The following is a 21,602-nucleotide window of genomic DNA, read 5'->3' as shown; positions in this document are numbered from 1 at the left end:
TTTCCTGCCTGTTCCGGTGATCCCGAGGGATCTGCGCCAATCCCGAGGCTGCTCCTTTTGCCCGTTTGACCCCAAAAGCTGCTCTCGAAAAAAAAAATCCCAAATCACACTCGAAGCCTTCCCAAAGTTCCTTTCTCCCAAGCCAACCTGTCGCGGGGGTTGGGGACAAGGTGGGGACATCCCCGGTTTGTCCCACCCGGTGCCGGGGGCTCCTCCAGTCCGGGGTGACCGGAAAACCAACAACAGGATGCAAAATTTTAAGGAAAAATGTGGTTTTTAATGGCTCCTAATGTAAATAAAAGTCACGTCCTGCCTCCGGGTGTCACCGGCCCCGGGGGTGACATCGCAGGGTGACGTTTCTACCGTCGCCCGTGTTTTCCCGACCTTTATTCCTTTATCCCAATCCCTTATCCCTACTCATTTCGCCTTATCCTCTATCCCTGTGCCCATCCCTTATGGTTGTCCCGCTATCCTTACCCTGATCCCTTATCCCTATTCTTATTCCTTATCCCTATTCTAGCTCCCTGTCCCTATCCCTGTCCCTAATCCCTATCCCTGTCCCTATCCCTAATCCCTATTCATTTCTCCTTATCCTTTGTCACTACCGCTATCTGCACCACTTATCCCGCTATCCCTATCCCGATCCTTTATCCCTATTCTTATTCCTTAGCCCTATTCCAACCCTTTATCCCTATCCCTGCCCTATATCCCTATCCCTGTCCCATTCCTTATCTCATACTCCTTAACCCTGATCTTTATCCCTATCCCTATCCCTATCCCTATCCCTATCCCTATCCCTATCCCTATCCCTATCCCTATCCCTATCCCTATCCCTATCCCTATCCCTATCCCTATCCCTATCCCTATCCCTATCCCTATCCCTATTCCTCTACCCTTTATCCCTGTCCCATCCTTTATCTCATACCACTCATCCCATTCCTCATCCCTTATCCCTATCCCTTTCCTTATCTCATACCCGTCCCTGTCACTTATCCCTTATCCCTATATCTTTCCTTATCTAATACCCCTTATCCCTGTCCTTTATCCCCATTCCCAATCCCATTCCCATCCGCATTCCCATTCCCATTCACTGCCCCCATTCCCCATTCCCATCCCCATCCCCATTCCCATTCCTATTCCCATTCCCATCCCCATCCCCGTTCCCGTTCCCGTTCCCATCCCCATCCCCATTCCCATTCCTATTCCCATTCCCATCCCCATCCCCATTCCCATTCCCATTCCCATCCCCATCCCCATCCCCATCCCTATTCCCATCCCCATCCCCATCCCCATTCCCATTCCCATCCCCATTCCCATCCCCATTCCCATCCCCATCCCCATTCCCATTCCCATTCCCATCCCTGCCCCCATCCCCATTCCCATTCCCTGCCCCCACCCGCCTCCCGGGATCCCGGCTCCGGCCGCTCCCTCCCGTTGTTTACAGCCAACACGGGGCCACCTGTGTCGCCGGTGTCGCGGCGCTGCCGGTGTCACCTTTCCTGCCAGTGTCCCCTTTGCTGTCCGTGTCCCCTTTACTGCCAGTGCCACCTTCGCTGCTGGTGTCACCTGCGCTGCCGGTGTCACTTTCGCTGTTGGTGTCACCTCTGCTGTCGGTGTCCCCTTTGCTGTCGGTGTCACCTGCGCTGTCGGTGTCACCTTTGCTGCCGGTGTCACCTCTGCTGCCGGTGTCACCTTTATTGTCGCGGGCGGGGCGGGACCGGCGGGGGCCGGGCCGTGGCTACAAAACCCGAGGCGCTGCCGTGTCCTGCCCGGCGGGACCGTGACCGTGACGGGGACAGGGACAGGGACAGGGACAAGGCCATGGCCGCCACCAAGGTGACAGCAGCGGCGACAGAGCTGGCGGCTGCCCGCGAGCACGGGCTGGCCGTGACCCGCGACTTCCACAGCAACCCACGGCTGAGTGAGTGGGGGACACGGGGACACCGCGGGGACACCGAGGGGACACGGGGAGGGAGGGGACATCCTGCTGTCCCCGAGCAGAGCGGTCGTGGTGGCAGGGACGAGGGGGTGACACCGCGCAGGAGTGCGTGGGTGACACCGGAGCAGGTAGAGGGACAGCTGGGTGACACTGGGGCAGGGAGGGGGGACAGGGACAGGGGGGTGGCACTGTCAAAAGCGGGGGTGACAGGGCTGGATATGTGGGTGACACCGGCTCAGGAAGGAACACAGAGGTGACACTGAGACAGGCAGGGGTGACAGGGGTGGGTGTCACTGGGACAGGAAGGGACAGAGGGGTGGCACTGGGACAGGCAGGGGTGACCGGGATGGATGGCACTGGGACAGGAAGGGACACTGCGGTGACACTGTGGAGGGCTGGGTGGGTGGGTGACACCGGCTCAGGAGGGGACAGTGGGTGGCACTCGGGCGGGGTGGCACAGGGGCCACGTCTGTCTCTCGCGGGGACAGGGGGACACTGTGGGGCTGCGGGGGTGTCCCCTCCTGGGGACCGCACCCACAAGGACCGGGTCCCCAGGGTGGGGACACCTGTGGGGCGCTGTGGTGACACCCCAGAGCTGCGCGGGGTGCCCCGGGTGTCCCTTCCCGCTGCGTCCCCACCCCACGGCGACATCGGCACAGCTGGCACCGTGCCAGCGCCACACCGATGTCCCCAAACCGCCGCTGTCACCGAGCGCGTCCGTTGTGACCTTTGTGCCTTCTCTGGCGGCGCCGGGGGGGTTTGGGTGTCACCTCCTCGGGATGTCCCCTCCCCTCGTCCCCAGCCGGGTGGCACCGGGCTGGCACGGTCCCTCCCGAGCCGGGCTGGCCCTGCCCGGCCCCGCCGTGTTTGCTGTCAACAGCGGCCACCCGCGGTTGGCTCGTGCCCGGGTCACCTGGCGCAGCGCCAGCCCTTGGCTCGGTGTCACCCGCGTGTCCCTTTGCCAGGAAAAACCCTGGAGATCCCTTCCCGCTTTTGTCGCGTTTGTCACCCTCGAGGGACGCGTTTGTCCCCGCTCCCCACCGCGTCCCCAGCCCAACCCGCGGCACCGCCACCCAGGCGGGGACAAAGTGCTGTCCCCTGTCACCCAGGCGGGTCCCCGCGCCCCAAAATCCCCCGGGAGGTGACAGGACGGACACAGGGAGGTGGCACAGCCGGGGGGGACCTGGCGGTGACATCCGGAGGGGTGGGGACACCCCCGGAATGTGGGGGAGGGGCAGCGGGGGGCTGTGGGTGCCTGAGCTCGGGGGGTGTGGGGTTCCACCAGTTCGGGGCCCCAGTTTAGGGTTCTGGTTCAGGTTCCCAGTATGGGATCCCAGTTCGGGGTCCCAGTTTGGGGTTCCAGTTTAGGTTCCCACTGTGGGGTCCCGGTTTGGGGTTCCAGTCTAGGTTCCCAGTTTAGGATTCCAGTTCCGGGTCTCAATTTGGGTCTCAGTTTGGGGGTCCCAGTTTAGGTTCCCAGTTTAAGGTCCCAGTTTAGGGTCTCATTTGGGGTCCCAGTGTGGCACTGGCACAGGAGTGACACTGAGCTGGGAGAACGGGGGGTCAAGCAGGGATGATGGATGGATGGATGGATGGATGGATGGATGGATGGATGGATGATGGATGGATGGATGGACGGATGGATGGATGGATGGATGGATGGATGGATGATGGATGGATGGATGGATGGATGGATGGATGGATGGATGGGTGGATGGAGCGGGTGGCAGCACTCCCAGTTTGTGCCATACAAACCCCAGTGCAGCGATTCTGGTGTCCCACTGCCGTGTCCCAGCTGTCCCCATCACCCCTGCCACTCCTCCCGGTGCAATCCCTTTGGGATCTGTGCCTGGTGGGATTTGGGACACGGGAGCAGCACAGGACGATCCAGGGACACTGCCCAGCCTGATCCCCCTTCCCTGGGATCTGACCCCACACCCCCCGCACCCTTCCCCCTTCCTCCTGGATCCTTTATGATCCATCCCCAAATTCCCTTTCCCCTCTCCTCTCCACCCCTGTTTTTTTTTTTTCTGCCCACAGCGAGATCTCACCCTGCGATCGAATTTCCTTTTTTTTTTTTTTTTTTCCGCTTGTTGTTTTTTTTTTTTTCTTTTTTTTTTCCCCGGGTTCACGCTTGGCTGGGGCCGCCTTTCTCCGGCTGCCCCCACATGACTGTGCAGGTGTGTCTGGGAACCCGCGGCCGCCGGGCCCTAATTAGTGGCATAGAGTGTGACCCCCCGCCGGGCTTTTCACGGCCCCTGCCGGCCTGGGACAGCCCCGCGGGGTTGACAGCGCGGCACAAAGTGACACATGGCACAATGGGCAGGTTGCGGAGGCGACCGGGGCTTGGGGGGGAAGCGGTCATTTAGGGATTGTCGGAAAAATCCCAGGGGGGCGAGAGGGGTTTGGAGGTCGCGGTTGCGTTTGTGGATTCCGGGAATGCGGCGGCGTTTGGGTTGAAAAGTGGGTATTGCTGGAATCCTAAAATCCCGAAATTGCTAAAATCTCTTAAATCATAAAATCTTAAAAATTGGTTTGGGTTGAGGTGGGGGGAGCTTAAATCCCACCCCTGCCATGGGCAGGGACTCCTCCCACTGTGCCAGGCTGCTCCAAGTCCCATCCCAGCTCAGCCTGGACACTGCCAGGGATGGGGGATGCATCCAGCCCCAGGCAGAGCCTCGTGCCCAGCGCCCTCTGCCCCTCCCTGCCCCTGCCGAGGGGTGCCAGGGGCGGGGTCCCCCCTCTGCGCCCCCCAGGGTGGCTCAGGATCAGCTCTGCACCTGCTGGCACAGCCCTGCACCCACAGCTCTGCTCTGGGATGGAGGATTTGGGGGATTTGGGGGCTGTTTACCCATCCTGCTTCCCAGGTGTGTCCCCATCCATTCCCCAGCTCTGGAATTTTGGGTGGGGGTTGAGCATCACTCGCTGCACACCCAGCCCAGAGGCTGAGGTGACAAAAAATGGGAACAGCTTCCACTGGGAAAGGGGAGATTGGGCTGGGATATTGGGAAGGAATTCCTGGCTGGGAGGGTGAGGAGGGGCTGGGCTGGAATTCCCAGAGCCGGAATCCCCGGCAGTGCCCAAGGCCAGGCTGGATCCACCCGAACTGATGGAACGGGACCATCCTTAAAATCCCTTCCCGCCCCAAGACCCTCGGAGGTGGCAGCGAGCCCCCTCCAAGGCGCCCTTTGGAGCCGAGCCCTGCGGGGCTGGGGGGGCTGGGCAGGGCTGCGGAGGGCAGGGCGGGCGAGCGGGAGCAATTAGCGGCGAGTGGAGCCGGGTCGGGTCCCCTTTGTCACCGGGGGCCGCGGTCCCCCCCGCGCGGTGGCCGCGCTGGTCAGCAGTGCGTGAGTGTCAGCGCTGACGGAGATTGCCTCTGACAGCAGCTGTGAATTTGGGGCTGGGGGTGTGGAAAGGCCAGGTTTGAAAGAGTTTTTTTTTTTTTTTTTGCTTTTCCCTCGGCCCCTCTCCCCTCAGCCCCCCGCCCTCCCCTCCCCGGCCGGCGGTCGCGGCCCACCCAGCCCGCAGCTCCTGCGGCAGCGGCTTCATTAGCGCGGCTGCGGCTTTCCGGTGTTCGCCGGCCCTTCTCGGCCCTCCTCCTCCTCTTCTTCTTCTTCACCTCCTCCTCCTCTTCTTCCTCTCCACCTACTCTTCTTCTTCTTCCTCTCTTTCCTCTCCTCCTCCTCTTCTTGCTCTTCTTTTACTCCTCCTCCGCCTCCTCTTCTTTTTTCCTTCTCTTCTTCTTCCTCTCATTCTCCTCCTCCTGCTCATCTTCTCCACCTCTTCTCCTTCTTCTTCTTCTCCTTCTCCTTCTTCCCCTCTTCTTCTCCTCTTTCTCTTCTTCTTCTTCCTCATTTTTCTCTTCTTCCTCTTCTCTTTCTCGTCTTTCTTCACCTCTTCCAGCTTTTCCTCCTCCCTCGTCTTCTTCTTTTCCTCTTCTTCCTCATCTTCTCCTCTTTGGTGTCATTCTCCTTCTCTTCCTCTTCTTCCTCTGCTTCTCTTTCTCTTCTCCTTCTCCTCCTCGAGTCCTTCCTCTCTTCTTCTTCTTCCTCTTCTTCATCTTCTTGTTCTCCTCCTCCTTCTTCTCCTCTTTCTTTTCTTCTCCTTCATCCCATTTTTCTTCTCCTTTTTATTCATCTCCTTCTTCATCTCCTCCTCCTCCTCCGCTTCTCACTCTTTTCCTTCTTTCTTTCCTCCTCCTCCTCCTCACTCCCATCCTGATCCCTTTCCAGGCTGCATCTTGGTGTTGCTGTCCTGAGGTCCCTGAAGGTGGATAGAGAGGAAAAATAAATGGATGGATGGATGGATGGATGGATGGATGGATGGATGGATGGATGGATGGATGGATGGATGGATGGATGGTTTAATGATGGACTGAGGATGGATTTCCGTGTCACCCAAGATCTCAGCCGATGCTCCGATGTCACCCTCGGTGACACCAGCACTGCCAGAGGCTCCCACATTCCCGGTGGGCTGAGCCCAGGAGTGTCCCCAGGGGGTGGCAGCCACTGGGACCGAGCTGGACACCCCCGTCCCGGGACAAGGGACACTCAGATGTCCCTGTCCCACCCAGGAGGGAGCAGGAATGGGAATAAAAGGCCGGATGGTCACTTTGGGAATAAAGGGGACAAAAGGTGGGGAGGGGGCTCCCGGTGCTCCAGCCCCTCCGGAGGCTGAACGGGCGAGCAGCAGGAACCAGCCCTAACTGGGGGAGGGGAGAGAAGGTTAATTAGCTAATTAGCTCCTGGAGTGGGGCTGGGAGGATCTCAGGGGCTTCAGCAAGGCCAAGGGCAGGAGAAGCTGGGATGGGGAGGGGAAAGGATTGGGAGCAGCCCTGGGAGAAGGTGGAGGGAAAGGTGGGAATTGTGTCAGACTCCACCTGTGGAGCTGCTCCAGCTCCTGGATCCAAATTCAGGAGAATGTGGAGCTGCTGGAGAGAGTCCAGAGCAGGTTCCAGAGCTGTTCCTAGGGCTGGAGCCCCTCTGCTCTGGAGCCAGGCTGGGAGAGCTGGGAATGTTCCCCTGGAGAAGGGAAAATTCCAGGGAATGCTCAGAGTCCCTGCAGGGGCTCCAGGAGAGCTGGAATTTGGGACAAGGCCTGGAGGGACAGGACACAGGGAATGGCTCCCACTGGGAAAGGGGAGATTGGGCTGGGATCTTGGGAAGGAATTCCTGCCTGGGCTGGAATTCCCAGATTTGCTGTGGCTGCCTCTGGATCCCTGGCAGTGCCCAAGGCCAGGCTGGATCCACCTGGGACAGTGGGAGGTGCCAAGGGTTGGAATTCCTGGATTTTCAAGTCCTTCCCAACCCAAACCAGTCTGGAATTCCCTGATCCCACTGCAGAATTGTTTGGGATTACTGGCACTGCCCGTGCTGTGCCACGGGGTGACCCCACAATGTGACCATCCCATCCCTGGGGATGACATCCCTGGGGCTGTCCCTGCCGGGGGACAATGCCACCATCACCACGGGGACATCCAGGGACCCCCATGGGCGCGGGGGGGAGGGGGGAGCCCTGCAGCTGGCCCGGCCTCTCCGATCCTATTAGGATCAGGTGGGAGCGGCAGAGGGGAGAGCGGCAGCGGATGAAAGGGCCCGGCGGGGTCAGCGGGGCCGGGGCAGCGCTCGGGGCTCCGACACTTCCTGCGCTGATCAAGGCGCGGCTTGGAGCCGGATCAGCTCCCGCGCACCTGCACCCGCCGGGAGCTCATCCCGACCCCAACCCCAACCGGGCACAACCGGGAGCTCATCCCGATCCCAACCCCAACCCCGGCACAACCGGGAGCTCATCCCGATCCCAACCCCAACCCCGGCACAACCGGGAGCTCATCCCGACCTCCGAGTTCCAGGGAGCTGATCCCGACCCCAGAGTTCCCGGGGGCTCATCCCGACCCCGGAGTTCCCGGGGTCTGATCCCAATCACGGCACTGCCGGGAGCTGATGCCGACTCCGGCACTCCTGGGGTCTGATCCAAATCCCATCGTTCCCGGGATCCGATCCCAACCCCAGCGTTCCCAGGATCTGATCCAAATCCCAGCATTCCCAGGATCTGATCCCAACCCCAGCATTCCCAGGATTTATACGAACCTCGGCATTCCCAGGACCCGATCCCAACCCCGGCATTCCCTGGATTTATCCCAACCCCGACATTCCCAGGACCCAATCCCAACTCCGATTCCGATTTATCCCAATTAATTGTTATTCCGATTTTTATTTATTATTCCGATTTATCCCAATCCCGGCATTCCCAGGGTCTGATCTCAATCCCGACATTCCCAGGATTTATCCCAGTCCTGACATTCCCAGGATTTATCCCAAGCCCGACACTCCTAGGATTTATCCCAATCCCGGCATTCCCGGGATCTGCTGCCTCTCCCTGGGTTCCTACCCTTTTGTCACCCCTGTCCCCTGTCACCCTTTGTCACCCCTGTGCCCGCGCTGTCCCTGCGGGGTCCCACCCTCATTTCCCCAATGCCACTCCCGAATGTCCCCAGGGTCCCCCGGCCCCGGGCCAGGCAGGATCCTCGGGCAAGGGGTGACAGCGGGGGACAAGGGGACACTTTCCTGCTGGCCTTGGTGGCATTCCCAGCTGTGACACCTGCCGGGCGCGTGGGGACACCTCCAGAAGGTGACACAATCCCTGGGTGACATTTCCTGCAGGACAGAGACTCCGCGTGGCCGCCACTGGTCACTCGGGGTGTCACAGGGACAAGGAATGGGACACGGGAAGGGACAGGATTTGGGGGTGGCACCCCCCTGGGGACTGACGGTGTCCCCTGTGTCCCCTCCCCCAGCCTACAGGACGGTGTGCGGGGTCAACGGGCCGCTGGTGGTGCTGGACAATGTCAAGGTAGGACTTTGGGGACACGGGGGCAGCTTGGCGGTGTCACCTGGGGCTGTGTGGGGTGCAATGGGGGGGGGTGTGTGCCCCACCCCGTGTCCCCTGTCCCGTCCCTCCTGTCCCTTGTCCCCTGGGCTGTCCCCTCCTCTCCGGGGTCCGAGCTCCCTCCTCTGGACGCGCTCGGCAGCAGAGCCCTGTCCCCGCCTGCGCGCGCGGGTGGCGTGTCCCCGTGTCCCCACTCCCCATGTCCCCGTGTACCCGTCTCCCCATTCCCCATGTCCCCGTGTCCCCGTGTCCCCATTCCCCATGTCCCCGTGTCCCCACTCCCCATGTCCCCGTGTCCCCATTCCCCGTGTCCCCGTGTCCCCATTCCCCGTGTCCCCGTGTCCCCATTCCCCGTGTCCCCGTGTCCCCGTGCGCCCGTGTCCCCATTTCCCCATTTCCCCGTGTCCCCGTGTCCCCGTGTCCCAATTTCCCCGTGTCCTGTGCCTCTGCCTGAGCTCCGTCCCCTGTCCCCCATCCCCTGTCCCCTCTCCCAGCTCTGTCCCCTGTCCCCTCTCGCAGCTTTGTCCCTTGTCCCCTGTCCCCTCTCCCAGCTTTGTCCCCTGTCCCCTCCCCATCTCTCCCAGGGACTCCGCTCTGAGCGTGTCCCCTCCACAAACCCCGTGTCCCCTCGGTGTCACCCCCCTGTCCCTGCTCCCCGCTCTCCTGGGTGGGCTCGGGCCACCCGGGTGACCCCCGCAGGAGTTTTGTCACCCGGTGTCGCGTTTCCATGGCCTCTGCCATTTCTTAATTAATCAGCTCAATCAAAGAGCCGGCCCGTGGCGCTCGCTCTTTATCCAAAGGGGTTTTTATCCAGAGGGGGTTTTATCCAGAGGAATTAAAGTCCAAAGTTCACGGGGCTGGGGCCGGGAACGAGGAGCAGCAGAGCGCTGAGCGAGCCGAGCAGCGACATTGGCCATTGTCCCCAGAGCAGGATGTCCCCTTATCACAAAAGTGCCCCGTGGTGTCCCCATGAGTGCCACCCGTGCCTGGTGGCTTGTTGTCACCTGCTTGGGCCCCTCGGCAGCGGGGAAACTGAGGCACGGCGCAGTGCCACAGCCGGGGGGGGCAGCGACACGATGGGACAGTGACAGGGACAAGCAGTGCCACAGCCTGGGGGGACAGCGACACGATGGGACAGTGACAGGGACAAGCAGTGCCACAGCCCGGGGGGACAGCGACACGATGGGACAGTGACAGGGACAAGCAGTGCCACCTCCCCGCCACCTGTCTGCCCGGTGTCCCCCCATCCTGGAGCCCCCGTGAAGTTCGGTGGCTTCAGCACCAAAGGAGGGGAAACTGAGGCAGCACCGGCGGGGCTGAGGGGACACAGGGGACACTGCCGCCACATTTGTCCGCGTCGCTGTCCCCGCAGTTCGCCCAGTACGCCGAGATCGTGAACTTCACGCTGCCCAACGGCACCACCCGCAGCGGGCAGGTGCTGGAGGTGATGGGCCCCAAGGCCATCGTGCAGGTGAGCACCGCGACACGGTGACACCGCGACACCGCCACACGGTGACACCGCGACCCGCGGCTCTGTCCCGCGGCTCTGTCCCCCTCCAGTGGTGGCTGTCGAGCTCGTGTCCCAGCGCTCTTAAGAGGCTGGAATGGTGTCCTGGGACAGGGGACAGTATCCTGGGACAAATGTCCTGGGAAGGGGGCAGTGTCCTGGAATGATCAAGGGTCTCCTGGAAAAAGTGGAGTTCTGGAATGAGCAGCGTCCTGGGATGGTCAGGAGTGTCCTGGGACAAGTGTCCTGGGACAGGTGTCAGTGTCCCAGGATGGTCAGAGGTGTCCTGGAATGGGCACAAGTGGAGTTCTGGGATGGGCAATGTCCTGAGACAAATGTCCTGGGACAGGTGGCAGTGTCCTGGGACGGTCAGGGGTGTCCCCACTCCTCACCCCACAACCTCACACTGACCTGCTGCCACCACCCCCCAACGCCACCAACCCTGGGACAGCAGCGGCTGTGACACCGTTTGGGGCTGTCCCCAAACCCTGCGGCTGTTTGGGGTTAAATTTGGGGTCGAATTCCTCCTGATTAGCCCGGATCCCCCCCAAACGGCCCCGCTGGGGCTCGGGGGGACGCGCAGCTGCCCCAAAATCGCGGCTCTAATGCCACCTGCGCCTCGGGGATGCCCTTTTAATCCTATTAGGGAGTCAGCCTCGGGCTCGGGGGAAAAAAAAAAAAAAATGGATAAAAGGAAGGAAAAAGGCGAGAAAAGGGGAGAAAAGGGGAGAAAAGGAGTTTTTGGCAGCCTCAGCAGTGTTGGGGGTGACCCGCAGCCACCTGGGGGGCTCCGAGCGTCACCTGTCACCATCGTCACCTTCCCCTGCCCCCAGGGGCCACCCGGCTCTAATTAAAGCAGCGGGCCGGGGGCTAATTAACGCAAATGATGTCAAATATCACCCTGATCAAAAGGGCTCCGGCTTCCCCGGGAGTGCAGCAGATCCCAAAAATATCCCCCCACCCCAAACCCCAGCGCTTGTCCCCTCTTTAATGTCCCCTCCCGGGGGGTTTGGGGTGAGCGGGGGTCACGTCACCCCCCTCAAATCCTTAATTAATCCGCGTTAATTGCCCCGTTAATTGCTCCGCAGGTGTTTGAGGGCACATCTGGCATCGATGCCAAGGCGACAACCTGCGAGTTCACCGGGGACATCCTGCGCACGCCGGTGTCCGAGGACATGCTGGGTGAGGCCGGGCACGGGTGGCGCCCCATTTTTGGGGGGTTTGGGGTTCGGCTCTGGGGTTCGGATGTGGCTGGGTCACCTCAGACAAGGCTGGAGCGCTCCCCGCGTCCTCTCCGCGCAGTTATCCCGGGAAAAAGGGTTTGGGATGGGCTGGGAAGGGATTCCAGGTGAGGTGGCACCGCATTCCTGGAGGTGTCACCACATCTCTGGAGGTGTCACCCCATCCCTGAAAGTGCCACCACATCCTTGAAAGTGTCAGCCCATTCCTGGAGGTGTCACCGCATTCCCGAAAGTGTCACCGGATCCCTGAAAGTGTCACCCCATTTCTAGAGGTGTCGCTCCATCCCTAGGAGTGTCACTACATTCCTGAAAGTGTCACCGCATTCCTGAAAGTGTCACCCCATCCTTGAAAGTGTCACCTCATCCCTGGCAGTGTCACCCCACCCCTGAAAGTGTCCCAGGCCAGGCTGGACAGGGCATGAAGCCAACCGGGCCAGTGGAAGGTGTCCCCATGGCAGCGAGGTGACATCCATGGCAGTTAATGTCCCTTCCCACCCAAATCACTCTGGGATCCCGCTGTGAGCCCCCATTGTCGCCTCATGTCCCCCTGTCCCCTCACGGCCTCCCTGGAGATGTCCGAGCCCCCCAGACGCCACCAGAGCTTCCCTGACCCCTCCGGGTGTCACTGGGGGTCGGGCCGGGGCGTGGCCCTGTCCCCGCGCTGTCCCCCCGGCCCACGGGATCCCGTCCTCGATCCCGCAAAGGGCAGGGGGCGGGCGGGACCATCCTCGTGTCTGTGTCCCCCTCCCGGTGTCTGTGTCGTGTCCCCCTCCCGGTGTCTGTGTCCCCGTGTCTGTCCCCTCCCGCTCTCGGTGTCCCCTCCCGGTGTCTGTGTCCCCCGGTGTGTCCCCTCCCTCTCCCGGTGTCTCTGTCCCCCCGGTGTGTTCCCTCTCGGTGTCCCCTCCCTCTCCCGGTGTCCCCCGGGAGTCGCCGCTGCGGGGCCCGCTGACCTTTCCCGCTCGGGCTCGGCGCTGCCATCACCCTGATGCGCTGTGACACCGCCACCGTGTCCCCGCACCGCCACCGCGTCCCGTGGGGGGCGGGGGGAGCGGGGAGGGGACAGGAGGGAGCCGTGGCTTTGTCGCGATCGATGCCGAGGCGGTCGATGAGGCTGAGAGGGAGCGGAGTGGCCGCGTCCCCTCCCTGGGGACAGTGTTGGGGGGGGCTTGGTGTCACCCCACTCACCCCGGAGATGGGGACTGCGGAGGGAGGTGGCTGGGGACACGGGGACACGGGGACATGGGGACACGGGGACACAGGGACAGGGTGATGGGGGTGGTGGGGACATAGGGCAGGGTGATGGGGACATGGGGACAGAGTGATGGGGACATGGGGACAAAGGCACAGAATGATGGTCGTGATGGGGACATGGGGACACAAGGACAACGTGATGGGACATGGGGACACGGGGACACAGGGTGATTAGGGTGGCTAGGGACATGGGGGTGACTGGGGACATGGGGACATGGAGACAGAGTGATGGAAGTGGCCGGGAACATGGGGGGACATGGCGGATTTGTCCCCACGTGCTGGCATCTTCCTGTCACAAGGGCTGTGGTGTCACCCACAGCCCCTGGTCCCTCTGTCCCCTCTGGGGTGTCCAGGATCAGGATGGGGACAGTGCCCTGGGGCCACCGGACCGGCAGGTGCCACCCCCGCTGGTGGCCCCGGGCAGGGACAGTCCCTCTGTCCCCACAGGCCGGGTGTTCAATGGCTCCGGGAAACCCATCGACAGCGGCCCCGCCGTGATGGCCGAGGACTTCCTGGACATCAACGGTGACAGCTCCGGATGGGTGGGAATGTGGGGGGGCTGGGGGACAGCCTGGAGCTGGGGGTGACACCGAGCCCTGAGGGACACCATGGTGCCACCACACCCCTCCATCCATCCATCCATCCATCCATCATCCATCCATTCATCATCCATCCATTCATCATCCATCCATCATCCATCCATCCATTCATCATCCATCCATCATCCATCCATCCATCCATCATCCATCCATAATCCATTCATCCATCATCCATCCATCCATCCATCCATCATCCATCCATCATCCATCCATCAATCCATCATCCATCCATCATCCATCAATCATCCACCATCCATCATCCACCAATCCATCCATTCATCATCCATCCATCCATCCATCATCCATCCATCATCCATCCATTCATCCATCCATCATCCATCCATCCATCCATCCATCCATCCATCCATCCATTATCCATCCATCCATCATCCATCCATCATCCATCCATCCATCATCCATCCATCATCCATCCATCATCCAGGCTGGACAGGGCTTGGAGCCCGCTGGGAAGTTGGGAATTGTCTCTGGGTGGGTCCAAGGCTCCTTCCAACCCCAGCCATTCCCCGATTCCCGCTGTTCCCGCTCCAGGCCAGCCCATCAACCCCCACGGGCGCATCTATCCCGAGGAGATGATCCAGACTGGGATCTCTCCCATCGACGTCATGAACAGCATCGCCCGCGGGCAGAAAATCCCCATCTTCTCTGCGGCCGGGCTGCCCCACAACGAGGTGGGACCAGGGGAGAGGGGCCACGGGGATTTGGGAATGTCGGATCCCCTCTCTGGTGTGGGGAGCTGCCGCCAGCTCGTGCCTCAGTTTCCCCGTTGGCACAGCAATCCCTGTGGGGGATGGGATCAATGGGATGGGATGGGATCGATGGGATGGGATGGGATCAATGGGATGGGATCAATGGGATCAATGGGATGTGATGGGATAATGGGATGGGTTGGGATGTGGTGATGGGATGGGATAATGGGATCAATGGGATGAGTTCAATGGGATGATGGGATGGGATAATGAGGCGGGATGGGATCCCTGTCCCCTCCCCCAGATCGCAGCACAGATCTGCCGCCAGGCCGGGCTGGTGAAGAAATCCAAGGACGTGGTGGATTTCCACGAGGACAACTTCGCCATCGTGTTCGCGGCCATGGGGGTGAGTCAGGGACGTGAGGGGACATTCCAGGTGACCCCAGATCCGCCGTGTCCCCATGTCCCCGTGTCCCTGTGTCCCCATGTCCCCCTGTCCCTGTGTCCCTGTCCCTATGTCCCCATGTCCCCACTGACCGCGTCCCCCGCCGCAGGTGAACATGGAGACCGCGCGGTTCTTCAAGTCGGACTTTGAGCAGAACGGCTCCATGGAGAACGTCTGCCTGTTCCTCAACCTGGCCAACGACCCCACGTGAGGCACAGCCCTGGCTCCTCCTCCTCTTCCTCCCTTCTCCTCCTCCTTTTGTCTCCCTCTTTTTTCTCATTCCTCCTTCTCCCTCCTCCTCCTCTTTTTTCTCCTTCGTTCTCCTTCCTTTTCTTTCTCCTCTTCCCTTTCTCCATTTTCCCTTTTCCCTTTTCTTTTTCTCCTTTTTCCTTTTCTTTCTCTCCTTTTTCCTTTTCTTTCTCTCCTTTTTCCTTTCTCCTTCTCCTCCTTTCTCCTTCCTTTCCTCCTCCTCCTTCTCTCCCCTTTCTTATTGTTTTCCTTCTTTCCTTCCTTCTTTTCCTTCTTTCCTTCCTTCCTTCTTTTCCTTTGTACTTCTCCTTCTCCTTTTTCTTCTTTCCCTTTTCGCTCATTCTTTCTAATTTTTTCTTCCTTCTCTTCCTTTTCTTCTCCATTTTCCTTCTCCTTTCCTTTCTCCCTCCTTTTTCTCCTCCTCCCTTGTCCTTTTTCCTTCTTTCTTTCTTTTTTCTCCATTTTCCTTCTCCCTTTCCTTTCTCCCTCCTTTTCCTCCTCCCCCTTTCTCCTTTTTTCTTCTTTCTCTTTCTTTTCTTCATTTTCCTTTTCCTTTCCTTTCTCCCTCTTTTCCTCCTCCTCCTTTCACCTTTTTTCTTCTTCCTTTCTTCTTCCTTTCTTTTCTTCCCTGTTTTCATTCTCCCTTTCCTTTCTGCCTCCTTTTCCTGCTCCTCCTTTCTCCTTTTTTCTTCTTTCTCTTTCTTTTCTTCATTTTCCTTTTCCTTTCCTTTCTCCCTCTTTTCCTCCTCCTCTTCCTTTCTTCCTTCTTTCTTCCTCCTTTCTTCTTCCTTCTCCCTTTCCTTTCTCCCTCCTTTTCCTGCTCCTCCTTTCTTCCTTCTCATTCTTTTCTCCTCCATTTTTCTTCTCTTTCTCTCTCCTCCCCCTCATTCCTCCCTCTCGTTTTTCCCCCACCAGTGCCCTCCCAATCCCCCCTGGATCACTTTGGGGGTCTCACCTGCTGTTCCCCAGTTCCCTGCCCTGGAGGCATCACCCCAGGCTGGGCTCCTCCGTGCGCCCTCCAAACCCGCCCTGTGGGGGCTAGTTGGGCTAATTGGGCTAATTGGGCTAACTGGGGGTGTGGCGCAGGATCGAGAGGATCATCACGCCCCGGCTGGCGCTGACCACGGCCGAGTTCCTGGCGTACCAGTGCGAGAAGCACGTGCTGGTCATCCTGACCGACATGAGCTCCTACGCGGAGGCGCTGCGGGAGGTCAGCGGGGACACGGGGGGGACACGGGAGGGACACGGGGTGGCCACAGGGGGGACACGGGGGGACATGGGAGGGACACGGGGTGGCCACGGGGGGACACGGGGTGGCCACAGGGACCCCAGGATGGCCACAAGGGGACACAGGGTGGCCACAGGGGGACATGGGGTGGCCACAGGGACTCCAGGATGGCCACGGAGACCTGGGGTGGCCACAGGAGGACACGGAGTGGCCACAGGGGGCCTGCGGTGGCCACAGGGACCCCAAGATGGCCACAGAGGGGACACGGGATGGCCACAGGGGGCCTGGGGTGGCCACAGGGACCCCAGGATGGCCAGAGGGGGACTGGGGTGGCCACAGGGGGACATGGGGTGGTCACAGGGACCCCAGGATGGCCACAAGGGACACAGGGTGGCCACAGGGAACGGAGACCTGGGGTGGCCACAGGGACATGGGGTGGCCACAGGGACCCCAGGGTGGCCACAAGGAGCCTGGGGTGACCACAGGGGGACACGGGGTGGCCACAGGGACCCCAGGATGGCCACAAGGGACACGGGGTGGCCACAGGGGGCCTGGGGTGGCCACAAGGACCCCAGGGTGGCCACAAGGAGACTGGGGTGGCCACAGGAGGACATGGGATGGCCACAGGGTGATAAGGACAGCTTGGGGTGTTTGGTGTTTTTGGGGTACCTGGAGCGCTCAGGGTGACAAAGGACAGCTGGGGGTCCTTGGGGTGTTTGGGGTTTTGGGGGTGTCTGGGATGCTCAGCACACCCGGGGTTTTTGGGGTTTTGGGGTTTTTGGGGTTTTGGGGTTTCCTGGTTCTGCTGGGAACACTCGTGCCCCTCGTGCCCCCCGCGGTTTTTGGGGTGCGTGGGCTCTGACCCCGAGCCCGCAGGTGTCGGCAGCCCGGGAGGAGGTGCCGGGCCGGCGCGGCTTCCCCGGCTACATGTACACGGACCTGGCCACCATCTACGAGCGCGCCGGGCGCGTGGAGGGCAGGAACGGCTCCATCACCCAGATCCCCATCCTCACCATGCCCAACGACGGTCAGCGGGACGCGGGGGAATCCCGTGGGGGATTGGGAATCCCGTGGGAAATAGGGAATCCCGTGGGAGATTGGGAATCCCATAGGAGAGCGGGAATCCCATGATGAGACATCATCCCAAATGAAACATCCCGTGGGAGAGCGGGAATGCTGTGGGGATTGGGAATCCCATGGCGGAGCAGGAATCCCGTGGGGGATTGGGAATCCCGTGGGAGATTGGGAATCCCGTGGGAGAGCAGGAATCCCATGATGAGACATCATCCCAAATGAAACATCCCGTGGGAGAGCGGGAATGCTGTGGGAAATTGGGAATCCCGTGGGAGAGCGGGAATCCCGTGGGAAATTGGGAATCCCGTGGGAGAGAGGGAATCCTGTGGGAAATTGAGAATCCCATGGGAGAGCGGGAATCCAATGGAAGATAAGAAATCCCGTGGGAGATCGGGAATCCCGTGGGAGATGAGAAATCCCATTATGAGACATCATCCCAAATGAAACATCCCGTGGGAGATTGGGAATCCCATGGGAGAGCGGGAATCCTGTGGGAAATTGGGAATCCAGTGGAAGATGAGAAATCCCATGGGAGATCGGGAATCCTGTGGGAAATTGAGAATCCCATGGGAGAGCGGGAATCCCATGGCGGAGCAGGAATCCCGTGGGAGATGAGAAATCCCATTATGAGACCTCATCCCAAATGAAACATCCCATGGGAGAGCAGGAACCACGTGGGAGATCAACAATCTCATGGGAGATCGGGAATCCCGTGGGAGATCAGGAATCCCATGGGAGATCAGGATTTCCCCACTCTGGGAAATGGCGGGATTGGGAAATCCCAAATTTTTCTGGTTTGAGCCAGTTTTGGGAGCTCCTGGGTGACGCTGCTGGGGTGATCCAGGAGCTGAGACTTCCCCGTGTCCCCAACAATCCCTCAGCACATCCTGTTTGGGGTCCCCAGTTTCAGGACAAGGGGTGACCCTGAGACCCCTCTGTGCCATCCAAGCCACCCCATCCACTCTTATTTGGGATCCCCAGCTCCAGAACAAGGGGGTGACACCAAAATGTCATCCCAACCACCCCATCCCCTCCCACTTGGGGTCCCCAGCTCCAGGACAGGGAAATGACACCAAAACCCATTTGGGGTCTCCAGTTCCAGGACAAGTGGGTGACATCAAAACCCCTTCAACCATCCCATCCACCCTCATCCCCTCCCATTTGGGATCCTCAACTCTGGGACAAGGTGGTGACACCAAAATGTCATCCAAGCCACCCTCCTCCCTTCCCATTTGGGGTCGCCAGCTCCAGGACAGGGATGTGACACTGAGACCCCTCTGTGCCCCCCCAACCACTCCATCCCCTCCCATTTGGGGTCTCCAGTTCTAGGACAAATGGGTGACACCAAAACCCCTTCAACCATCCCAACCACCCCATCCCCTCCTATTTGGGGTCCCCAGTGCCAGGACAATGGGGTGACACTGAGACCCCTCTGTGCCACCCCAACCACCCCATCCCCTCCCATTTGGGGTCCCCATCTCCACAACAAGGGGGTGACACCAAACCCCCCATACAGACCCCAGCAGGGGCTGTGCTGCCCCGGTGACCCCACAGATGTGACAACGGCGCTGTCCCCTGTCCCCCCGAGCTGCCAGCCCCTCTCTGGGGTCTCACAACCCCTTTGTCCCCCCACCCCAGACATCACCCACCCCATCCCCGACCTGACGGGTTTCATCACCGAGGGCCAGATCTACGTGGACCGGCAGCTCCACAACCGCCAGGTGGGTTCCCAGACCCCTTCCCACCTCCAGGGACGGATCCAGGATGGATTTGGGACGGATCCAGCACCCACAGGGGCTGAACACCGGGATGGGGAGGCCGGGTGGACGCTGGGGTCACTCTCACCCCACAGATTTACCCCCCCATCAACGTCCTGCCGTCGCTGTCCCGGCTGATGAAATCGGCCATCGGAGAGGGGATGACCAGGAAGGACCACGGGGACGTGTCCAACCAGCTGGTGAGGCCTTGGGGACACTTGGGGGGACATTTGTCACTCCTGTCCCTCTGTTGGGGAGGCTCAGGTGAGGCCCCACCTGCGGATCCCAGGTGCTGCTGGAAAGATTCCAGAGGAGGTTCTGAGAGCTGGGAATGTTCCCCTGGAGAAGGGAAAATTCCAGGGAGAGCTCAGAGTTCTGGGAATGGCCACAGGATTCCAGAGGGGAGCTCTGATTTTGGGATGGTTCCCACTGAACTCCATGGAGTGCTCAAAATCCTGAATCTTTTCTTGGGATGTGAGAGGATCCAGGGAATGTGACAGCACCTGGGAATGCTGGAGCTGCCCCAAATCCCTGGGAATATCCAAGGGCAGGTTGGACATGCTTGGAGAAACCTGGGATAGTGGGAGGTGTCCCTGAACAGGGAAAAGGTGGAATGGGATGGAATTTCAGGTCTTTTCCACCCAAATCATTCCAGGATTCTGCAGCCAGGCTGGGAGAGCTGGGAATGTTCCCCTGGAGAAGGGAAAATTCCAGGGAATGCTCAGAGTCCCTGCAGGGGCTCCAGGAGAGCTGGAATTTGGGACAAGGCCTGGAGGGACAGGACACAGGGAATGGCTCCCACTGGGAAAGGGGAGATGGGGCTGGGATCTTGGGAAGGAATTCCTGCCTGGGCTGCAATTCCCAGATTTGCTGTGGCTGCCCCTGGATCCCTGGCAGTGCCCAAGGCCAGGCTTGATCCACCTGGGATGGTGGGAGGTGTTGGGATGGGATGGGATTTAAGGTCCCTTCCCCCCAAACCATTCCAGGATTCTGGGAAAGTTTGGAATATTCCCCTGGGGAAGGGAAGGATCTGGGATGAACTTTGCAGGACCTGAAGGAGCTCCAGGAGAGCTGGGACTGGGGACAAGGCAGGGAGGGGCAGGACGCAGGGAAAGGGGCGACGGGGCTGGGATCCCGGGCAGGAATCCCTGGCCGGGCTGCTCCAAGGATCCCGGCCCGCAGTACGCCTGCTACGCCATCGGCAAGGACGTGCAGGCCATGAAGGCCGTGGTGGGCGAGGAGGCGCTGTCCGCCGACGACCTGCTCTACCTGGAGTTCCTGCACAAGTTCGAGAAGCAGTTCATCTCCCAGGGTGAGCAGCCGGCCCCAGATCGGGAGTTTGGGGTCTGGGGGAGCCCCTCCAGCACCCCCCAGCCCTCCCTCCCCGCAGGTCCCTACGAGAACCGGAGCGTTTTCGAGTCCCTGGACATCGGCTGGCGGCTGCTGCGAATCTTCCCCCGGCAGCTGCTCAAGCGCATCCCCGAGAGCGTCCTGGCCGAGTTCTACCCCCGCGAGGCCAGGGCGCCCGAGCAGGGCACGGCCCTCTGACCCCACAGCCACGGCACTGCCTGTTCCTTAAACCCCTGTTTCCTTAAACCCCCATTTCCTAAAATCTGATCCCTCTTTCCTAAAATCTGATCCCGCTTTCCTAAAATCCCATCCCCTTTTCCTAAAATCTGATCCCTCTTTCCTAAAATCTGATCCCTCTTTCCTAAAATCCCATCTCCCTTTTCCTAAAATCCCATCTCCCTTTTCCTAAAATCCCATCCCCTTTTCCTAAAATCCTATCCCCTTTTCCTAAAATCCGATCCCGCTTTCCTAAAATCTGATCCCGCTTTCCTAAAATCTGATCTCGCTTTCCTAAAATCCCATCCCCTTTTCCTAAAATCCCATCCCTCTTTCTTTAAATCCCATCCCCTTTTCCTAAAATCTGATCCCACTTTCCTAAAATTCCATCCCCTTTTCCTACAATCCCATCCCCTTTTCCTACAATCCCATCCCTCTTTCCTTAAATCCCATCCCCATTTCCTAAAATTGGCTTCTCCTTTCCTAAAATCCCGTTCCCATTTCCTTAAATCCCATTGTTTCCTAAAATCCCGTCTCCCTTTCCTAAAATCCCATCTGCCTTTCCTACAATCCCATCCCCCTTTCCTAAAATTGGCTCCTCCTTTCCTGAAATTCCATCCTCATTTCCTAAAATCCCATCCCCCTTTCCTAAAATTTGATCCTCATTTCCTAAAATCCCATCCCCCTTCCTAAAATCTGATCCTTCTTTCCTGAAGTCCCATCCCCATTTCCTAAAATCCCATCTCTGTTTCCTAAAATTGGCTTCTCCCTTCCTAAAATCCGATCCCCATTTCTTAAAATCTCATCCCCTTTTCCTAAAATCTGATCCCTCTTTCCTAAAATCCCACCCATTTCCTTAAATCCCATCCCCTTTTCTTAAAATCCCATCTCACTTTCCTAAAATCCAATCCCCCTTTCCTAAAAATCATTTCCTAAAATCCAATCCCCCTTTCCTAAAATTGGATCCCCATTTCCTAAAATCCCATCCCCATTTCCTAAAATCCCATCTCACTTCCCTAAAACTGGGAAAAAACTGGGAAAAATCTATTGTTTGTTTTGGGGTTTTTTTGGGGGTTTTTTGGGGATTTTTTTTGGGGGTTTGTTTTTTTTTTGTTTGTTTTTTTTTTTTTGATGAATAAACCGCCATGGTCACC

The 21,602-nt window shown here is 59.4% G+C and overlaps 1 protein-coding gene across 1 annotated transcript; it reads left to right on the top strand.

Moving 5' to 3' along the window:
- The first annotated feature begins 1,775 nt into the window (after window positions 1-1,775).
- ATP6V1B1 (ATPase H+ transporting V1 subunit B1) lies at window positions 1,776-21,602 on the top strand. The gene is made up of 14 exons (XM_056490412.1): window positions 1,776-1,921; window positions 8,733-8,788; window positions 10,197-10,295; window positions 11,420-11,513; window positions 13,271-13,348; window positions 13,972-14,111; window positions 14,434-14,535; window positions 14,684-14,781; window positions 15,910-16,033; window positions 16,928-17,078; window positions 18,764-18,846; window positions 18,978-19,082; window positions 20,065-20,194; window positions 20,273-21,602. Exons 1-14 carry the CDS (start codon window positions 1,822-1,824, stop codon window positions 20,428-20,430), a joined length of 1,518 nt encoding a protein of 505 aa, XP_056346387.1. The 5' UTR covers window positions 1,776-1,821; the 3' UTR covers window positions 20,431-21,602.

This window comes from Oenanthe melanoleuca, chromosome 4 (genome assembly GCF_029582105.1).
Source record: "Oenanthe melanoleuca isolate GR-GAL-2019-014 chromosome 4, OMel1.0, whole genome shotgun sequence".
Lineage (NCBI taxonomy): Eukaryota > Metazoa > Chordata > Aves > Passeriformes > Muscicapidae > Oenanthe > Oenanthe melanoleuca.
Note: the sequence above shows the minus strand (reverse complement) of the source record. Positions and strands in the feature narration are given on the sequence as shown.